This window comes from Acartia tonsa, chromosome 3 (genome assembly GCF_053477335.1).
Source record: "Acartia tonsa isolate MP-2025a chromosome 3, ASM5347733v1, whole genome shotgun sequence".
In the NCBI taxonomy this organism is placed as follows: Eukaryota; Metazoa; Arthropoda; class Copepoda; order Calanoida; family Acartiidae; genus Acartia; species Acartia tonsa.
In genome coordinates this window covers 33,346,574-33,364,836 of record NC_137262.1, presented here as the reverse complement: position 1 = coordinate 33,364,836, position 18,263 = coordinate 33,346,574, and the positions used below count along the sequence as shown (strand labels likewise).

The window sequence follows — 18,263 nt, the reverse complement described above, 5'->3', positions numbered from 1 at the left end:
TTTTTTGGATTTTTTGGATTGGACCAAGTGTTATCGCGAAATTTGCCGTTATCCTGTAATTATTGGTGTGGAGATGTCCTTAAAACCCGGACAAAACTCCACTCTATAATGAAAATAATTTGATATAAAGGAAACTGTCTATTTGGAGCTGAAAAGGGATCTCAACGGGAATAGCGACTCCTTATGGAGGTTTTGGTTCCTTAATTGTTCCGAATTCACGCTTGGAGAAGTTGCAACTGATAGTAGGAGGATGTCTGAAATACACAGCAAGATATTGTTTCATTGTTAAGATTATTATTTATTTGCACATATAACATTGTATCGGCTTGGCAAGCGTCAAAGTACACCAGTGGCTCCACAACCCTTAAAGGGTTATGCCAACTATCTGGTACAATGTTGCATGGAATTTTTATTGTAAAATATTGTCTCCATTCAATTTAAACTGGCCTGGTAACTAGGTGGAGATGAAGTTCGGCCAATTCCATGCTAGGTACTTAATAATTGTTATTATGTATATTATTATCTAACCTGCACCAAACACAACAAACCAGATGAATCAAACAAATCAAGCATAGTAACATAATTTATAATATATATCTAATAAAATATGTTGTACCTTTGAGGAAAATAAATCTTATCTTATCTTATAAAAAATTAAGATGTGCTGAAAATGGATTGTCTATTTCTTTAATAATTTCCATATGTGTACAGCAGATAACCCAATTATTGCAAACGCTATTTTCAGCTACTCCGGTCAAAGGGAAAAGCAATATAATGTATAAACGATTTATACATTATACATTCAAAATTTAAATTTTTCAAGTTTCGATTTTTTTTTTTGGAAGTTTTGGAAGTTTTTTAGCTGGTAGTAAATATTGAGATAAGACGCGGATGCTAGGTACACTTTCTGAAACTAAAATTCAGTACATCAAAATTAAGGTACAATTCGGAAGGTGAACATGGGGGAGGGGAATAGTTTTCATACAATACCTAAAATATAGAATAAAGTTTTTTTTATGATTTTCCTTTGAATAATGCTAACAAATGAATATAAAGTAGGGGGGGGGGGGGGGGGGAGGGTTGTAGCTATTGTTTTTCTTGTGAAAGAAAGAATTTTTAAAACTTTGTACATATATATTATTCATTTTAGTTTATTTTTTACCAAGATCAGGATAATACAAGTACAACAAGAGCTTTTATTCTCATTCTAGCAAGGCTTTTAAAGCTAAGGACCATTTTAATTAAATTCTAAAAACATTCATATTACTTTTCATATCTTGTTTCTTTGTAAAAAAAGTCAAAGTCCTTGTTCTGTATACATTTCCACACAATAGTATGAAAAAGGTTATACATCTTGTAGTAAAAACATAGTTTTTCATAGCTAAATAAATGGAAGAAAAATATCAGAGCCATACAAAGCATTTATAAATTTAGAAATTAGATAGAGAGAGTAAAAAAACAGTTATATCTTAAATTATTTGAAAAAAAGGAAACCACATAAAATAGGGAAAAGTAGAAAGTAGATAGACACTTGAAATAATGTACACAAAGCTAAAAGACCTATAAGAAGCTTCTCAACCTATTTAGAATATGAAAAACAATGACAAGTCCTATACAATATAATAATGTACAGTTCATACCTTTTTAATTGTTTTCCACCTTTAATAATATTTGTGTATTTTCTCCCAGGGAGGGGGAGGACTCTAGTCCCTAAAGTTAGATAATAATATTTTCTTACTAGTTGGCTTAACAACGTTTGGGACTTTCATTAAATTTTTAATGGTTTGGTGCAGTAAGTTCAAACTACTAATCATAATCTAGATGTGGGGTAATTTTGTGTATCATCAATGAGGATAACCATCAATTATCTTATCCATTTATATTCCTGAATTTCTCCTAGTGTCATTTATAACTATTATGATAAATATATTTATTTTGATTATGTGTTTCTTGACATTAACTTATTATGTTGTTGGACACTTATGCAGAATAACAATAAGTTTGTTACATGCGTACTACACAATATAGGGTGATATTCAAAAGGTCTAAGGATGGTTTTATGCCATTTTTCTACTTTACCTTCTTTCCTCATTCGAATAAGTGATTTTCTTGTCTATTGACTAATAATTGCATTATGGACTTATTAGAAGTTTATTGTTTGTTATTTGTAAAAAATAGAAGCTGTACAGTAATAAAGTGTTTTGAACTTTTAAAATAGGAAACCAATATTTGATAGTTGACAGACCTATCCTTAATATAGCTGCGCTAAATAGAATTGTATATAAAAGATATTAATAATATAAATTTAAGTCCCTATCTAATATTTAGATCATATTAACTTGAATGAATCAATAGTGTATAGTTGGGGACACTAGACTTTAAGTAATACTTTAGGAAATTTTGTGATATTTTGATTGATTGGTATAAACTAGTGGTGTTCAAGCTTTTTCATCAAAGGTTTTAATTAAGAGAGGGGCTATTTTTGACTATCGTTTTTTCTTATCACTTAACAATCTAGATGACATACATGATTTTTTAATCACCCTGTATTAATAATGTTGATGTCTTTTATGCGTCAAACTTTGAAGCTTTTGCTGTAATTACTAAGAAAAGATGTTACATACAACCACATTGTCATGTGTCTTGACATAAATACACACATTGTCATGTTACTTGACATAAACACACACATTGTCATGTTACTTGTCACAAACACACACAGTGTCATGTGACTTGACACAAACACACACAGTGTGAATTAATCACGTGGAAATGAAGTATATCAACTTTTTAAAAGTGTTGCTAACTTTCGGGATGATTTTTTAGAAGATAATTATACCCAACTTGTAAATCATCCTATAATCCTATTATATAAGGCAGTAAGGTTTTTTGTCTGTTTGCATAACAACTGAAATGATTGATTTCTCCTTTTTATATAAGATTCACATTGGTCCTGGGCTGATTTTTGCTATTTAATTTTTATATCTAAGTGCATGTTTTTTTTTATAGATCTTATTTGCTAGTGTATAAAAAAGCAGCTATGAAAATAAAAATGTCTGATGTAGAAAATCCTCTAATATAACATAATAAATAAAATTAGAATTAATGAAACTTTTCCCAGCAAAGAAATAGAAAAACATATTTTAATTATAAATAGTGGGATCGTAATCTATAATACAAAGTAGAACGATGTCTGTCCGTCTGTCTGTCCGTCTGTCCGTCTGTCCGTCTGAAGCTTAAGATCTCGGTAACCGCTGAACCGAATGGGCTCTACTCTTCAGGGAATATACCTACTGGTCCTGTGGTGGTTTTAAGCTATTTTCTTGGGGGGTGGGACACCCCCAACCCCCCCAAAAATGAAAATTTACCCCCCCAAAAAAATACTCCTGGTGCTGCTGGTGCAGCTGGTGCTGCTGGTGCAGGTGGTGCAGCTGGTGCTGCTGGTGCTGGTGCAGAAAATTATTTTTTTCTAGGGGCAAAGCCCCTAGAGGCTAGGGGCGAAGCCGCTAGTAAAAATATAATGAGCTATATATTTTACTTTAAGTACATCCTGGTTTGGATACCATTAATAATATAACATACAACTTCTTATGATCTTATCTTTTATTTTTTTATAGATTTTTCAAGCAATTTTCTTTCTGAGACCATATCATTTGATAAGGTTTGATACATAAATGTATAAGTAAAGATGTATAACCCAGACAACTACCTGGCCCAAGTTGGGGGGAACCTTACTGTCTGATAGCAATTTGCTTGCTGTTTTTTTGTAGCGACTTGGTTGTGTTTATATTTCCGACATTATTGGCTGATACCAAAAGACCCACTTAAAGTTGATACAGGGTGCACACCTCGTGGATAGAGTTACATATAGATCGTGCAACCTCCACCTAAGAAAAAAAATAAAAAATACAGGATAAATTCCTAGTTCCCTCAGAAGGCAAATTACAATTGAATCTCACTCACTCGCTCCCTAATTATCTTTCTCGTATTCATTTGAATCCGGTGGACAGGAACCGGTTCTCATGAATACAAAAAAACTATGTCTAGCATCGTATTATATCCAGTTTTCTACGAATATAGAAATGTACAATCATAAGATTAAAACTAGTTTTTTTAGCCGGTGCCTTCGGCACCACGGGGCTAAAAAAACTAGTTTTAATCTTATAATTGTACATTCTATATCCGCGGAAAGCCGTTTATAATACGATACAAGAAATAACTATTCTTTGTTTTGTTTATTTTAACTAAACGTATTGTACTGTCAACTCACTATAACATATAACCATTATAGATAGTTGCCATTGTTCATTTTTTAAAATCTTTGAATTAGAAAAATATTTCAAAAAAAGCTAGAGAAGATCTGTGTCTTTTAAAAGCAAGAGCGCCAAATGAAACTTTATATACTAAATATATATATTCTGTATCAGGGATATAAAGGGATAAGATAATATCATATTAATTTTTGTACATCCCCAATCATGATACACAAAATTACCCCTTATGTAGAATTACAATAAGTGGTTGAAACGTTTGGACAATCAACTTCATGAACCAACCAATCCAAATTCAATAAAAGTACCCAAAGTTGGGAACGAATAAGAAAACATTATAGTAAACTTTGGGGACTAGTTTGAAACACAGTCCAATGTTCCCTCCTATCCTGATTCTTTATACATAAATATAGAGTCTTTGAATTATTATTCTTCCATCTTCCTAAATGGACTAGGCGAGTATCTTACAAAAATATGCTAACACACACACACACCACATAACTCACACGCACACACATATGGTAAACAGAGAAATGTTATTCAAAGAGGAAAGCTAAAATCTAAACTGAAAGACGTATGGACGACAAATTGCTATATTTTACATTCTCAATGATGATAAACGAAATTGCCCCTTTAGTTAAAAGTTTTTACACGGATAGTTTGAAACAACCAATGAAGATTTAGAATTTGAGAATGTGTTCATAAAATTGGGTACCGGTATAATTTACTGTCCAAAACACTCTCTCCCCCTTTATTCAAATATAAATATGTATACTAGCGGCTGCGCCAACAGCATCTAGGGGCTCTATATTCAAAGGGCAGAAAAATAGCCTAAAACCATAACCATACTTATGTTTAAAAAATAAATAGCCTTAAATAATCTCAAAGCCTATAAGAGGCTTCACTGTAAAGAAGAACCATATCGGTTCGGCGGTTAGCGAGATCCTTCGCTACAGACAAAAAAATAGCTTGTCTATAATACAAAGTAGAACGATGTCTGTCCGTCTGTCTGTCCGCTTGTCCGTCTATCTGTCCGTCTGAAGCTTAAGATCTCAGTAACCACTGAACCGATTGGGCTCTACTCTTCAGGGAATATACCTACCGGTCCTGTGATGGTTTTAAGCTATTTTCTTGGGGGGTGGGACACCCCCAACCCCCCCAAAAAATGAAAATACCCCCCCCAAAAAAAAAAAAAAATTTTACTTTTTCTTTTTAAATCTAAAATACGAAAAATTAAGTTGATCAAACCTCTTGGGGCAAAGCCCCTAGAGGCTAGGGGCGAAGCCGCTAGTTAATTTATATTATAGGATTACATAGCAAGAAATAAGTTTTCAAAAATTTTTTTTTACCTTTTTGAAAAAATCCATTAGGTTTCCTAATTGTTAAGTAGCATTGCTTTTAAAACGCACACAGAACATTAATATTCTTGCCGCTCTTTTTCTTGCTTTTCATCATATTACATACGTTTGAGAAATAGAGTTAGAAACAGTGGATTTATTTTAAACAAGAGAGGGTCTCTAAAGTAAAAAAAACAAATTAATTATAGGAAACAAGCATGTCCTTCTCCAGTTTTTATTTTGATGGATTTAAAATTAGGGGTTTCAAAGTTTGAGGGGGGCAAACTCTCTTACCTTCACCCTTGGACGTCTAAGGTCTATAGTCAATAACGCAAATTTTGTTTTCTTATTTAGGAAACAACTAAAGGTTAACCTGAAATCCCCAAAAAACTTTTAAAAAAGCAGCCGCAGCCTTCGCCGAGCCAACCTTAAAAGCATCTTCTCAACTTGCAGCTTTAGAGTCCTGGTTTTATTATATAATCAGCATATTCCATGAAAAGTTTTCTACAATCTTTCCAACTAATATGTGGTTTATTATAAGTAAACTTTTATGATTAGAATATTCTTTCCAGTATGACTTCCAAACCGATTAATATCCACTGGATTAGAACCGGTTCTAAACCATACTGAAAAATCATGTACAGTATCGAATTACAGAGAATTTTGGACGGATATTAAAACGTAAATAGTAAAATTAATACCAGTTCTGTTAGGCCGGGCTTTAATCTTATAATTTTTCATTTTTATATCCGAGGAAAGCTGTCTATGATACGATACGATATATAACTATTCCAAACTTATCAAAACTTGTATTACATATAAAAGAAGATTATTAAAGTTATCATATTACAAATTCCATAATATATATTGATGTACCTTTAAGGGATAATAATTTGAAGGAAAACTATTTTACCCCAACTTTATGTTAATATTTCAATTAGATTAAAAGTAAAATTATCAGTATTTACACATATTATGGATCATAGAAAGATAACGAAGTAGCGATTTTTCTCGTATTTTCACAGTAGCCTTTCTCCTATTTCTAGCCCCTGTGGGGGCAAATTTTATACCCCTGCGGGGCAATCATAAATATTTACCTAACCTAACCTAACATAATTTAAAAGCTACTGTGAAAATTTGACTAAACCAGCTATTTCGTTTTCTTTCAATGTTCCCATTTTATTATATAAAAAAATTTCAAACAATTTTGCAACTTTAAAGGTGAAGTAAATGTATTTTCCTGTAAATTAAAAATGTCTAAAGCAAAGATTGTTTAAAAAAAACTTTCTAACCCCATTTCAAAGATTTTCTATATATACTTGAAAAGAAAAACTAACTTCACTGTTAAATAATATGTCTGAGAAAATTTTATTATCTCAAAGTTTTGTTTCAAACAATTAAATTTTCTCAGATATAAAATAAAAATATCATTAATCTGAAGAAAAAAAACAAGGATGACAACAGCCATAATATAGATCAACCTAATATTTAAGTCAGATGGTATTCTTTATAATTGTGTCTAACTTTTTAGAAATACCCGTTATAACAATCAAAATAAAAAAAACTGATCATATCATATAAAAATTTGATGCCTTTCCTAGCTATTAAATTATTTATTTTTGGTAAAATTAGAATGTATAGTACAATTATAAGATGCTTAAATTAACGCAGAATATTCAGAAAAGCTTCACTTTTAAATACCGAACTCAATGAAAAAGGAGAAAAAACAAAAGAAATTTTACATAAACTTTTTTCTTTTGTCTGTATTCAACCAACTCTACTAAATTCATTTATACATACAGTCAATACTTTTATATAAATCGTTTTCAAGGTAACAACTATCTATCTATCTATCTATCTATCTATCTATCTATCTATCTATCTATCTATCTATCTATCTATCTATCTATCTATCTATCTATCTATCTATCTATCTATCTATCTATCTATCTATCTATCTATCTATCTATCTATCTATCTATCTATCTATCTATCTATTTATCTATCTATCTATCTATCTATCTATATATATATATCTAACATCTATCTATGTACTAACTCACCACAATGTATAGTATGATGCCATCATTGCTGAGATCACTGGCTAAGTCACTGTTGTGCTGTGCCCCCTTATTTTTGTACAAGGTTAAAGGCTATATTAACATAACAGTAAAACTCTCGAGGGGAATGTTTTAAATAACTAAATGTTCCCTTTCCAAGTATTAAATTCTCAAAGTTGTTAGTCAACTCTTAAGGGACGTTTTTTCGTATTTTCACAGTAGCTTTTCCCATATTTCTAGCCCCTTCGGGGGGTTCTAACTCTACGGGCCCAATTGTCTGACCCTGCAGGACAATAACCTAACCTAATTTAACCTAAAATAACCTTGCAAAAGTTACTGTGAAAATACGAAAAAACGCCCCTGAAGAGGCGTTGCCACAAAAGGGACTATACCCTAAAACGTTAACTTTAGGGACTTGTGTATTAGGCAGCCAAATGTCCCCTCCCTCCTAAAAAATAAACATCATATTAAATGTTCAAGAATAGCCTGGCTAGAGTGGATTAGATTAATTAGAGCCCTTAAAAAGTACCAGTCACAAATGAATTTTAGTCTATGATTTTCGTCCATAGACAAGAGACCATCAATCAATCAAACCCAATTAATTCACTATAACTGTTTCATATCCACTTCCACTTAAATTTATCCGAAATTTTATCCTCTAACCCTTGCCTGGTTATGATGGGTATGGTAGAGTTGGGTGAGTAGACCCGCGTCACATGGCTCATTCAACTTCCTGAAATAAAAATACTGTGATAAAATCTTTTTATTTATGTCATAGGTTAGGTTTATATTAGGCTGATCAAGGATGTTTAGCTACCCACAGGATAGATATGAGTTGCCTATAATGTATGTTAACTATTTAATGGGCCAAAATGGTCTTAACCTAAATGTTTTAAGTTAAAACTAGTACAAAAAGTCTATTTTAAATTAACTTGTGCAGTTTATTTTATACAAAAATTTAAATAATTATTATAAATGACAGCTTTACAGCATGTTACTATTCATCTATTTTGAAACAATACCCTTGCGCGTCATGTTTAATTTTGAATTCCACAAATTTACCCTGTACTCTCAGGGAAGGAGGGGACATTGGGCTGTAAAGTTACACTATTAACCCCAAAGGGTTATATTAAAGTTTTCTTATTCATTGGCTTAAAAACCTTGGAAACTTTAATTGAATTTCGATGGGTTGTTTTATTTAGTTGAGTGTTCAAACGTTTCAAATACTAATTGTAATCTCTAAAGAAAGGATAATTTTGTGTATCATCCTGTATGAGTGTACATCAATTATCGACCATTGTCTTATCCCTATAGATCCCTGCTTTACTATACTACGCTTTCTGTATGACTAGTTGAAACATAATTAATAAAATGGTTACAACACTTGTGATAGTTATTCATTGCATCGTATAATATACAGCTTTTCACGGATATTAAAACCAGTTTTGATAGCCCTGAGTGGCCAAAGGTCCGGCCTAGCATAACTGGTACTGATAAAATGATTTTCATTTTAATATAAGTGGGAAATTGTCTGTTATACGATTCTATACATTATTTTTCAATATAGCTGAGGACCGGTTTTAATCATTCCTGCGTATATCAATCGGTTTCAAATACATATTGGAAATTAATTATCAATGTTTTATTATAACGTTATCAGCTGTGCATGTAGAAATAAATTGTAAATGTTTGCTTATTAAAGATATTAATAGAAATAATATATTAATATTTATTTGTATAGTGCGCTATTCATATGTCTATTTCCAGTACAAATTACTTCTCAAAAGTTTTTTTCTTCATATTTTTCTTATTTTATATTTTTTTGCAAATATTACATATTTTCAGGATCAATTCTTAATCCAACTTTGACTTTTACCATTACGATTCTTTTGTCCTAAAACTGGGTCAGTCTGTATTTCAATCTGTCTTATTCTCTTGTACGTAAATTGGCAGAAAGTATTTTTTTTATTTTGGTGTATTTTTGATGCTTACATGCCTTCTATATAATAATATCGGTTTCATCGTTCCTAAGAACACAAAGACTAACACTCATTCATCCTAATACTTTGTTAAAAACCTAAGGAAACGAAAATGGTATGCTGATTAATTTTTTTTTATGATTGAATATCAAAGGGTGATATATGATTTTATGAATCAGGGATCTAAAGGGATAAGACAAATGACTAGAATTTAGTGTCCTCGCCATCAGGTAGATCAAAATGAACAGTAAAAAAGTTAGCACAACTAATTTGTACAACCAAATCATAATTTATAGCTTTCTCCAATAAAAGTAAATAAGGAATTCATAAAATTTGGGGCAGCAATGTAGTTTACAGTCCAATGTCCCCTCCCTCCCTAAATTATGTTATAGATTCAATAGAAAACCATACTATAATTATATGACGCATCATTCTCTGAATTGGCATATTTAACATGAAATTTAATTTTGGATTATAAAATATTAATTAACAACAGTTTGATTTAAACAAAGCGTTTGATTGATACTCTTTAGATCTTTCAGATTGTTAGGTATATTTTTTTTAATAGGCCAAAACTGAATAACTTAGACTTTGCCATATAATTGCTTATTGGTTATTTGCTAATCTTTGCTGGAATATGATTTTCATCGTTTTCTTATTATTAAAGTATTTTTATTTTACTTTTCGGTTATCATATACTTCATATACGGTAGCACTTCTTAATTTTCAAAAATGCATTATTTAAGTTTTGGTATTTGAAAGAAAAAAAGTACATTTTACCATACAAAGCTCTTTCATCTAAATCTACATATACATTGTTTTCACATCCGTTTTACGTAGATAAATTAATTTACCAGGTCAATTTAATTCAGAGAGAATTAATTCTGAAACAAATCTTTACAATGTGTCTCAAAAGTCAACCATGTGACGTCATAAAAATCAGGGATTATCTATCTCTTTTTTCATTGGTTTTCTTTCCCATTTTTTATGACGTCACATGGCTGGTTTTTTGACACTGAGACTTTTTGTAAAGCTTCATCTTTTTTCCTTTAGATTTTCAATAGCAAGAGTAAGGGACATAAAGAAAAAGGATTGGTAATTAAAAGGCTAATTTAATCTAATACCCTAGGTGTATTAGATAGATTACATTATATTTATGACAAACTCAACTCAAATACTTTTATCTTAGTTTTTAAACTTACTATTTACACAATATAAATCAATCCTAATAAAAAATGTTTTCTCTATAAAATAGTATGTTTTTTGTGTATGTGAATTGTTGATAGTACAAGTATTGATGATAAATATATCCGACAGTTTGATAGTCTTTCATTTCATCTGTACAATCTTGTATTTTCTAAGTAAATCAACCATTCCCCTCTCTCGTTTCTAAAAATACAACCTACAGGCTTCTTTGTAAACCAAAATAACCTAACCAAACCATGAAAGAACGATTTTAAAATCATTAAACTTTGGTGATTAATTTTCTTAGGGTAGGTCAATTTTTCTGGGAATATTCTTTGAAAGCAGAACCTAATTACTCCTTTAGTTCATTCTTTTCCTATTTTTCTTGTATTATATATCAAAATTTGAAGGGGGGGGGGGGGGACTGAGGGTAGAGGTTTTCCATTTGTAGAATGAAAGGATATAATTTCTTTCATCTATATACAAATAGGATATAGAAAAAAATATACTTTTATGTTATGACCTCTCCACCAAGAAGCGGAGCTACTTAATAATTGAAGGAGTTTTTGATGTAAATTCACAAGATTTATAAATTTGTGTAAAATTATTTGTTTCAATAGATATTCAAAAATTTTGAAAACTGCATTACCTCTACTTTACAAGAACTATCTTCAGTGAAATATAAATATATTGCAATATTTCTTTTATTGTAGACAATTACAGCATGCTATTCATATAGTATGGTAATATGCTAACAAACAACTATTATATTTTAGAAAAAAAATTGGCAAAAGGTTAAATATTTTTTTGCCGAAAAAAATATTCTTTACTTGTTTATTAAAAATCAATATTTTGATAAAAAAATCGTAAATCAATCTACATAGTTCTCTTAGTTAATTTTAATGATTTAAATACAAAATACCAAACATCACGTGGCTCTTATTCAATAATTCTATTTTATTTTATTTGATAACACCTATCAAAAATATTAATACTTATAGATTGACAACGATTTTAGTATTCAAAAAACTGAGACAGAGTGGCGTGCAGAGGGTGAAAAAGGGAGGACACACCCCTACCGCTTATGTTTTTATTAATAAAAACACTTTATTTTTCAAAACGATGTAAAAAGTATGACCTAAATATTTTTTTATGGAAAAATATCAATTCATTTAAAAGATTTTATAATAGAAAATATGTACAATAAAATGTATAGAGGAATGAAAATAAATTGTTAGCATTGTCCAATAAATGGTGAAATTTTATAAATATAAATACATTATCGCATTAAAGAGTATTGTTGTTGTTTGGTAGAACATTTTCTATATCAGATATTTCAGAAATTTATTGGTTATCAAGGATTTTAGGGATGAGATAAAAAAAATCAACGTACTCTAAAATTGAAATAAAACATGTTGTAGAATAAGGTTATTTGTAAAACATTTAGGATACACTTTATTATTACCAAGGAGGTAGGGAGAATTGGGTTGTTTATTACACTGGCTCCCAAAGTTTTATAATAACGGTTTCTGATTCGGTAGCTTAAAAACATTAAGGACTTTTATTTAGTTTAGTTCATCAAGTTGAGCGTCGAAACGTTTCAACCACGAAGTGTAATCTAAAGAAGGGTTAATTTTGTATATAAGCTTTGGGGATGTACATAAATTTATCTGTCATTGTCTTATCAACTTAGATTCTATATTTACATCACCATTAACTTCAATATTCACCCAACCCCCTCCATTCAAAGTTGTAAGTATCACTAATGCTAGTACGAGTTTAAAAATAAGTTTGGTCCAGTATAATATATATTTGATTGTCCTCTAACTTCCTGATTTGAAATACATTACATTTAATGGTAAGATGTTTGTACACTTTTAACTTATTGGAAGTTAATTCTTAGTTTAACTAGTTTATGTTTATGATTTTAGTATGGTCCTTGAATTCTAAAGTTTTTAAGTAAAGCAAATGGTCTACATTGAAGCAAAGAAAGCAAAAAAAAGAACAATACACGTCAAAAAGTATTAGTTTAGAGAGTATATTGACAATTATAGTCATTTTAAGGGTAGTTAGATGTCAGTCAAACAGTCGGACAAACATACACAATTTATATGTATATAGGAGGCATGTCTCCTAGTAAGACTGTTGAAAAAAAAGGAATATAAAGAAAAATAGGCATAAGATTAAGATAAGACGTTAAAATAAAGAGAGTTGGTAAAGAAAATAAATTACTTCACTTTACTTGTCAAGCTTCTAACCCAAATTAATGACTTCTTTAAATTGATCACATTATATAAATTTCTTCGTTTTAACACAAACAAATAAAGGAATAGTTATTAATCGCATCCTTTTATAAACAGCTTTCCGCGGATATAAAGATGTACAATTTTAAGATTAAAACCAATTATTTGAAAAACAGATCTTCGTTTATGATTATACATTTTTATAATATATAATACATCATTTTTCATTATGGTTGAGAACCAGTTCTATTCCATCAGATATTATATTAATCGGTATCGAAGCGATACTGGAAATGCTTTTTTCCATTTGAAACTTTTTAATTTTAGTTTTAAAGCAACCTAAAGTGTAATACTGTATATAATATCTAACGGAAGATAGATACGACCTAGATACTTTATATTATGAGAGAAAAAAAACTACGTAGTCGATTATGTTGCTTTTATGCAAGGATTTAAAAAAATATATGTTGATTAGAATTGTATGTCGATAAAATACAACTATTTTAATTCGGTAGCCGTTAGATAGAGAGATGTGTACTGTGTAGACATACCAAAATTAAATACTTAAGTTAAATAGTAGCTGCTTCTCTTAAAATACAATTTACAAAGTAATTTTTTTTTATTAAAAGAGCGATTAACATGACCTTATTTACAAATATTTTTTTAGACTATTTCTAGAAAAATTCTTTGGACCTGACATATTTAATAATTACAAAATTAATTACAACATTTGTATAAGAAATTATGAATAGAATCTTGATTATCGTTTTAGTGATTTGGAAAAAAAATCCAATGTATTTTTGTCCTAAAAGTGGCATTGTCCTTACTTTCAAGGGGCTTCGCTAAAAAAGGTATATCAAGATGTCCCAAGAAGCTTTTTTTGAACCTATTTATAGTGCTTATGGAAAGGGGATAAATTTAAAAACTTTTTGCCGAAGTATCCCGAATGAAGTCATATTAGAAAAGTCCATTATACTAATATGACATCATTCTGAATATTCAGCCAAAAGCTTTTTCATAGGCACTATAAAGAGCTACCTTAATGGACACTAGATCTTTTCATTAAAATACCCTTTTTCGAATTTCAATCTTCTGCTAACCTAAAAAGTTACTTTAGGGGCCTAGAAATATATGTACAAAATTTCAGCTCTCTATCTCTACTGGCGACCTAGCGCCAGGCATGTAAAATATCAACAGATAACGGTAGCACGGCGGTTTTACCAATATCTCAGTAATGTGCAGGTTTTCAGCTCTTCTGCATATTTCAATTTAAACACATAAGGCCAAAGATATTATATCCAAAAAATCTTTTGTCAAAGTCTACTCTAGACCTAGCGCCAGTCAGTTTTCTAAAATCATGCATTTTATACCTGTGAAAAATGAAATCACCAGCGCTAGGTGTAGAGTAGACTTTGACAAAAGATTTTTGGGATATCATATCTTAGGCCTTATGTGTTTAAGTTGAAATATGCAGAACACCTAAATTCACCTTCCAAGCCATTCTTTAAGCATTTTAATTTTTTATTGAAATAACGGGATTTCAAAACTGACTTTTGAAAAGGCCTAAAAAATATCTTTTTTTGTCCCTTTTTTCACTGTACATAGTTACAACTTATTAAGATATTATTCTCAGTTAAAAAAAATTGGCGCTTCCAGCACCAAAACCGGCAAAAACAGGCAGTTAAACTTCTGAACCCCTACTTAACCCCCTGACAGACCCCCCCTCTATCTCGGCTCCTGTTACAGATAGAGATGTAAAACTTTTTTCTGGTTGTTCATGTGTATTTTTAGAGAATTGCTTTTTCTAGTCATAGTGGTCAGACCGCTCCTTATCCGCTTTTTAGCGGCCAGTCGCTAAATATTAAAACAGCTGTAGAGCGGCCAATTTTAAAGCTAAGAAAACCAAATTTTATGACAAACTATTATTTTTTATAATAAAAAAATACCTTTTCTGACCATTGCCGAAAAACGACATATAACGTAAACCGCCAATTTTGGCGGTAAAACGGTGGTTGGCGGCGATATATAATATTTTTATCTGTTTATAGTTACAACTTATTACGATATTATTCTCAGTTAAAAAAAATTGGCGCTTCCAGCACCAAAACGGGCAAAAACAGGCAGTTAAACTTCTGCATCCCTACAAAACCCCATTACAGACCCCCCTCTATCTCGGCTCCTGTTACAGATAGAGACGTAAAACTTTTTTCTGTTGGTTCATGTGTATTTTTAGAGAAAATTACTTTTTCTAGTCATAGCGGTCAGACTGCTCCTTATCCGCTTTTTAGCAGCCAGCCGCTAAATATTAAAAAAGCTGTAGAGTGGCCAATTTTAAAGCTAGGAAACCAAATTTTATGACGAGCAATTATTTTTCATAACAAAAAAAATGCTTTTTCTGACCATCGCCAAAAAACGACAAATAACTGAAACCGCCAATTTTGGTGGTTAAACGGCAGTTGGCAGCACTAGTTTTATCTGTTTATGATCACAATAAAGACTACATACAAAAATTGGCTGGTCTAGAGCTGTTTTAGAATACTACTGGCAGCTTTAAAACGGCAAAACTACAGGTAGGAAATAAAAAATCAGTTAAAAATCGGTCAAGGAGTGGCCAAATGGTCATGGCCTTACTATTCACGGAAGTTTATTATTACTCAAGAATTAATATATATTTATCAAAAAATTTATTTGATTTGAAGCTTACATGGACTTCCGCCACTGGCTGCGGTCAGCTGGAAACAACAGCTGATTTTAAAAAAAAATTAATATGTCATGTAGGCATGTAAGATAAGCTTAATTTTACAATTTTAAGTCTATGAGTAAAAAAATAAATACACTGGAGCCATTCAAAGTTATTTGAAGACTAGGAGGACTATATCCTGCTGGATCATACCTGAACACCTAATTTTCATCTTATTTTTTACTAAGGTTGATTAAATATTACAAAAGTAATTACAAGAGAGTTGTCCTTACTTCTGATCTTAGAGCTTTGTCTTTATGGATGTTGTCATCCTATTTTTTGTCTGTATTTAATCACTTATTAATGTTGTCATCATTGTCATATCAATTGATAAAATTAAAAAATATCAATGCTTTACAAATAAAATTTATAGAGAAGATCATCTTGATGTTTTTAATAATTAGATTTGTATATTTTGATTTTGTTGTTAACCCTTTGTAGACAAATTGATAATATTTCTAAATGTTATTTTTTTTAATTGTCTGCGTCTGGCATCTGACTAAAATAAAAATCTATTACATTAGTTTAAACAATTTACTGTCTTGACCCTTTCCAGACCTTAATCAGCCAATTTTTGTATGTAGTCTTTTATTGTGATCATAAACAGATAAAAATATTAATTGGCGCCGCCAACCGCCATTTTACCGCCAAAATTGGCGGTTTCCGTTATTTCTCGTTTTTGGCAATGGTCAGAAAAAGCATTTTTTTGTTATGAAAAATAATTGCTCGTCATAAAATTTGGTTTTCCTAGCTTTAAAATTGGCCGCTCTACAGCTTTTTTAATATTTAGCGGCTGGCTGCTAAAAAGCGGATAAGGAGCAGTTTGACTGCTATGACTACAAAAAGTAATTTTCTCTAAAAATACACATGTACCAACAGTTTTACGTCTCTATCTGTAATATGAGCCGAGATAGAGGGGGGTCTGTTATGGGGTTAAGTAGGGATACAGAAGTTTAACTGCCTGTTTTTGCCGGTTTGGGTGCTGGTAGTTCTAACTATAAACAGATAAAAATATTATTTAGCGCTGCCAACCGCTGTTTACCGCCAAAATTGCCGGTTTCCATTATTTGTCGTTTTTCGGCGATGGTCAAAAAAGGTATTTTTTTATTAAAAAAATAATAGTTTGTCATAAAATTTGGATTTCTTAGCTTTAAAATTGGCCGTTGAAAAATAATAGTTTGTCATAAAATTTGGTTTTCTTAGCTTTAAAATTGGCCGTTTTACCGCCAAAATTGGCAGTTTCTGTTATATGTTGTTTTTCGGCAATGGTCAAAAAAGGTATTTTTTTATTATAAAAAATAATAGTTTGTCATAAAATTTGGTTTTCTTAGCTTTAAAATTGGCCGCTCTACAGCTGTTTTGATATTTAGCGGCTTGACGCTAAAAAGCAGATAAGGAGCGGTCTGACCGCTATGACTAGAAAAAGTAATTCTCTAAAAATACACATGAACAACCAGAAAAAAGTTTTACGTCTCTATTTGTAACAGGAGCCGAGATAGAGGGGGGGTCTGTCAGGGGGTTAAGTAGGGGTTCAGAAGTTTAACTGCCTGTTTTTGCCGGTTTTGGTGCTGGAAGCGCCAATTTTTTTTAAACTGAGAATAATATCTTAATAAGTTGTAACTATATACAGTGAAAAAAGGGACAAAAAAAGATATTTTTTAGGCCTTTTCAAAAGTCAGTTTTGAAATCCCGTTATTTCAACAAAAAAATTAAAATGCTTAGAGAATGGCTTGGAAGGTGAATTTAGGTGTTCTGCATATTTCAACTTAAACACATAAGGCCTAAGATATGATATCCCAAAAATCTTTTGTCAAAGTCTACTCTACACCTAGCGCTGGCGATTTTATTTTTCACAGGTATAAAATGCATGATTTTAGAAAACTGACTGGCGCTAGGTCTAGAGTAGACTTTGACAAAAGATTTTTTGGATAAAATATCTTTGGCCTTATGTGTTTAAATTGAAATATGCAGAAGAGCTGAAAACCTGCACATTACTGAGATATTGGTAAAACCGCCGTGCTACCGTTATCTGTTGATATTTTACATGCCTGGCGCTAGGTCGCCAGTAGAGATAGAGAGCTGCAATTTTGTACATATATTTCTAGGCCCCTAAAGTAACTTTTTAGGTTAGCAGAAGATTGAAATTCGAAAAAGGGTATTTTCATGAAAAGATCTAATGGACACACATCTTAATTAGATAAAAGGGCTGTCAATCATGTAAACCAATAATTTAATGTGCAGGTAATGTTGTTAATCAATTTATCGTCGATTGGCTTATCTCTTAAGATTACTGCAGCAGCTTACTACTAAATCATACATAGGCTTATTTCTTAATAAAAAACAAATTTAGTTTATCGTTTATAATTTTCAGTAACAACATTATTATAAGCTACAGACAGAAATAGATTTATTTTGGTTTTGGGATGTAAATAAAAATAGAATATTTAT

General features: G+C 31.0%; 1 protein-coding gene across 1 annotated transcript in view; it reads right to left on the bottom strand.

Annotated features, from left to right (window-relative positions):
- Positions 1 to 18,263, bottom strand: part of LOC145313933 (uncharacterized) — a 48,377-nt gene that overhangs the window by 12,638 nt on the left and 17,476 nt on the right. The window contains exons 2-3 of the mRNA XM_080153594.1: positions 8,338 to 8,401; positions 7,672 to 7,737 (exon numbers count right to left, since the gene is read on the bottom strand). Of these exons, the coding sequence (XP_080009720.1) occupies positions 7,672 to 7,737; positions 8,338 to 8,401 (130 nt within the window). The remainder of the gene's footprint in view (positions 1 to 7,671; positions 7,738 to 8,337; positions 8,402 to 18,263) is intronic.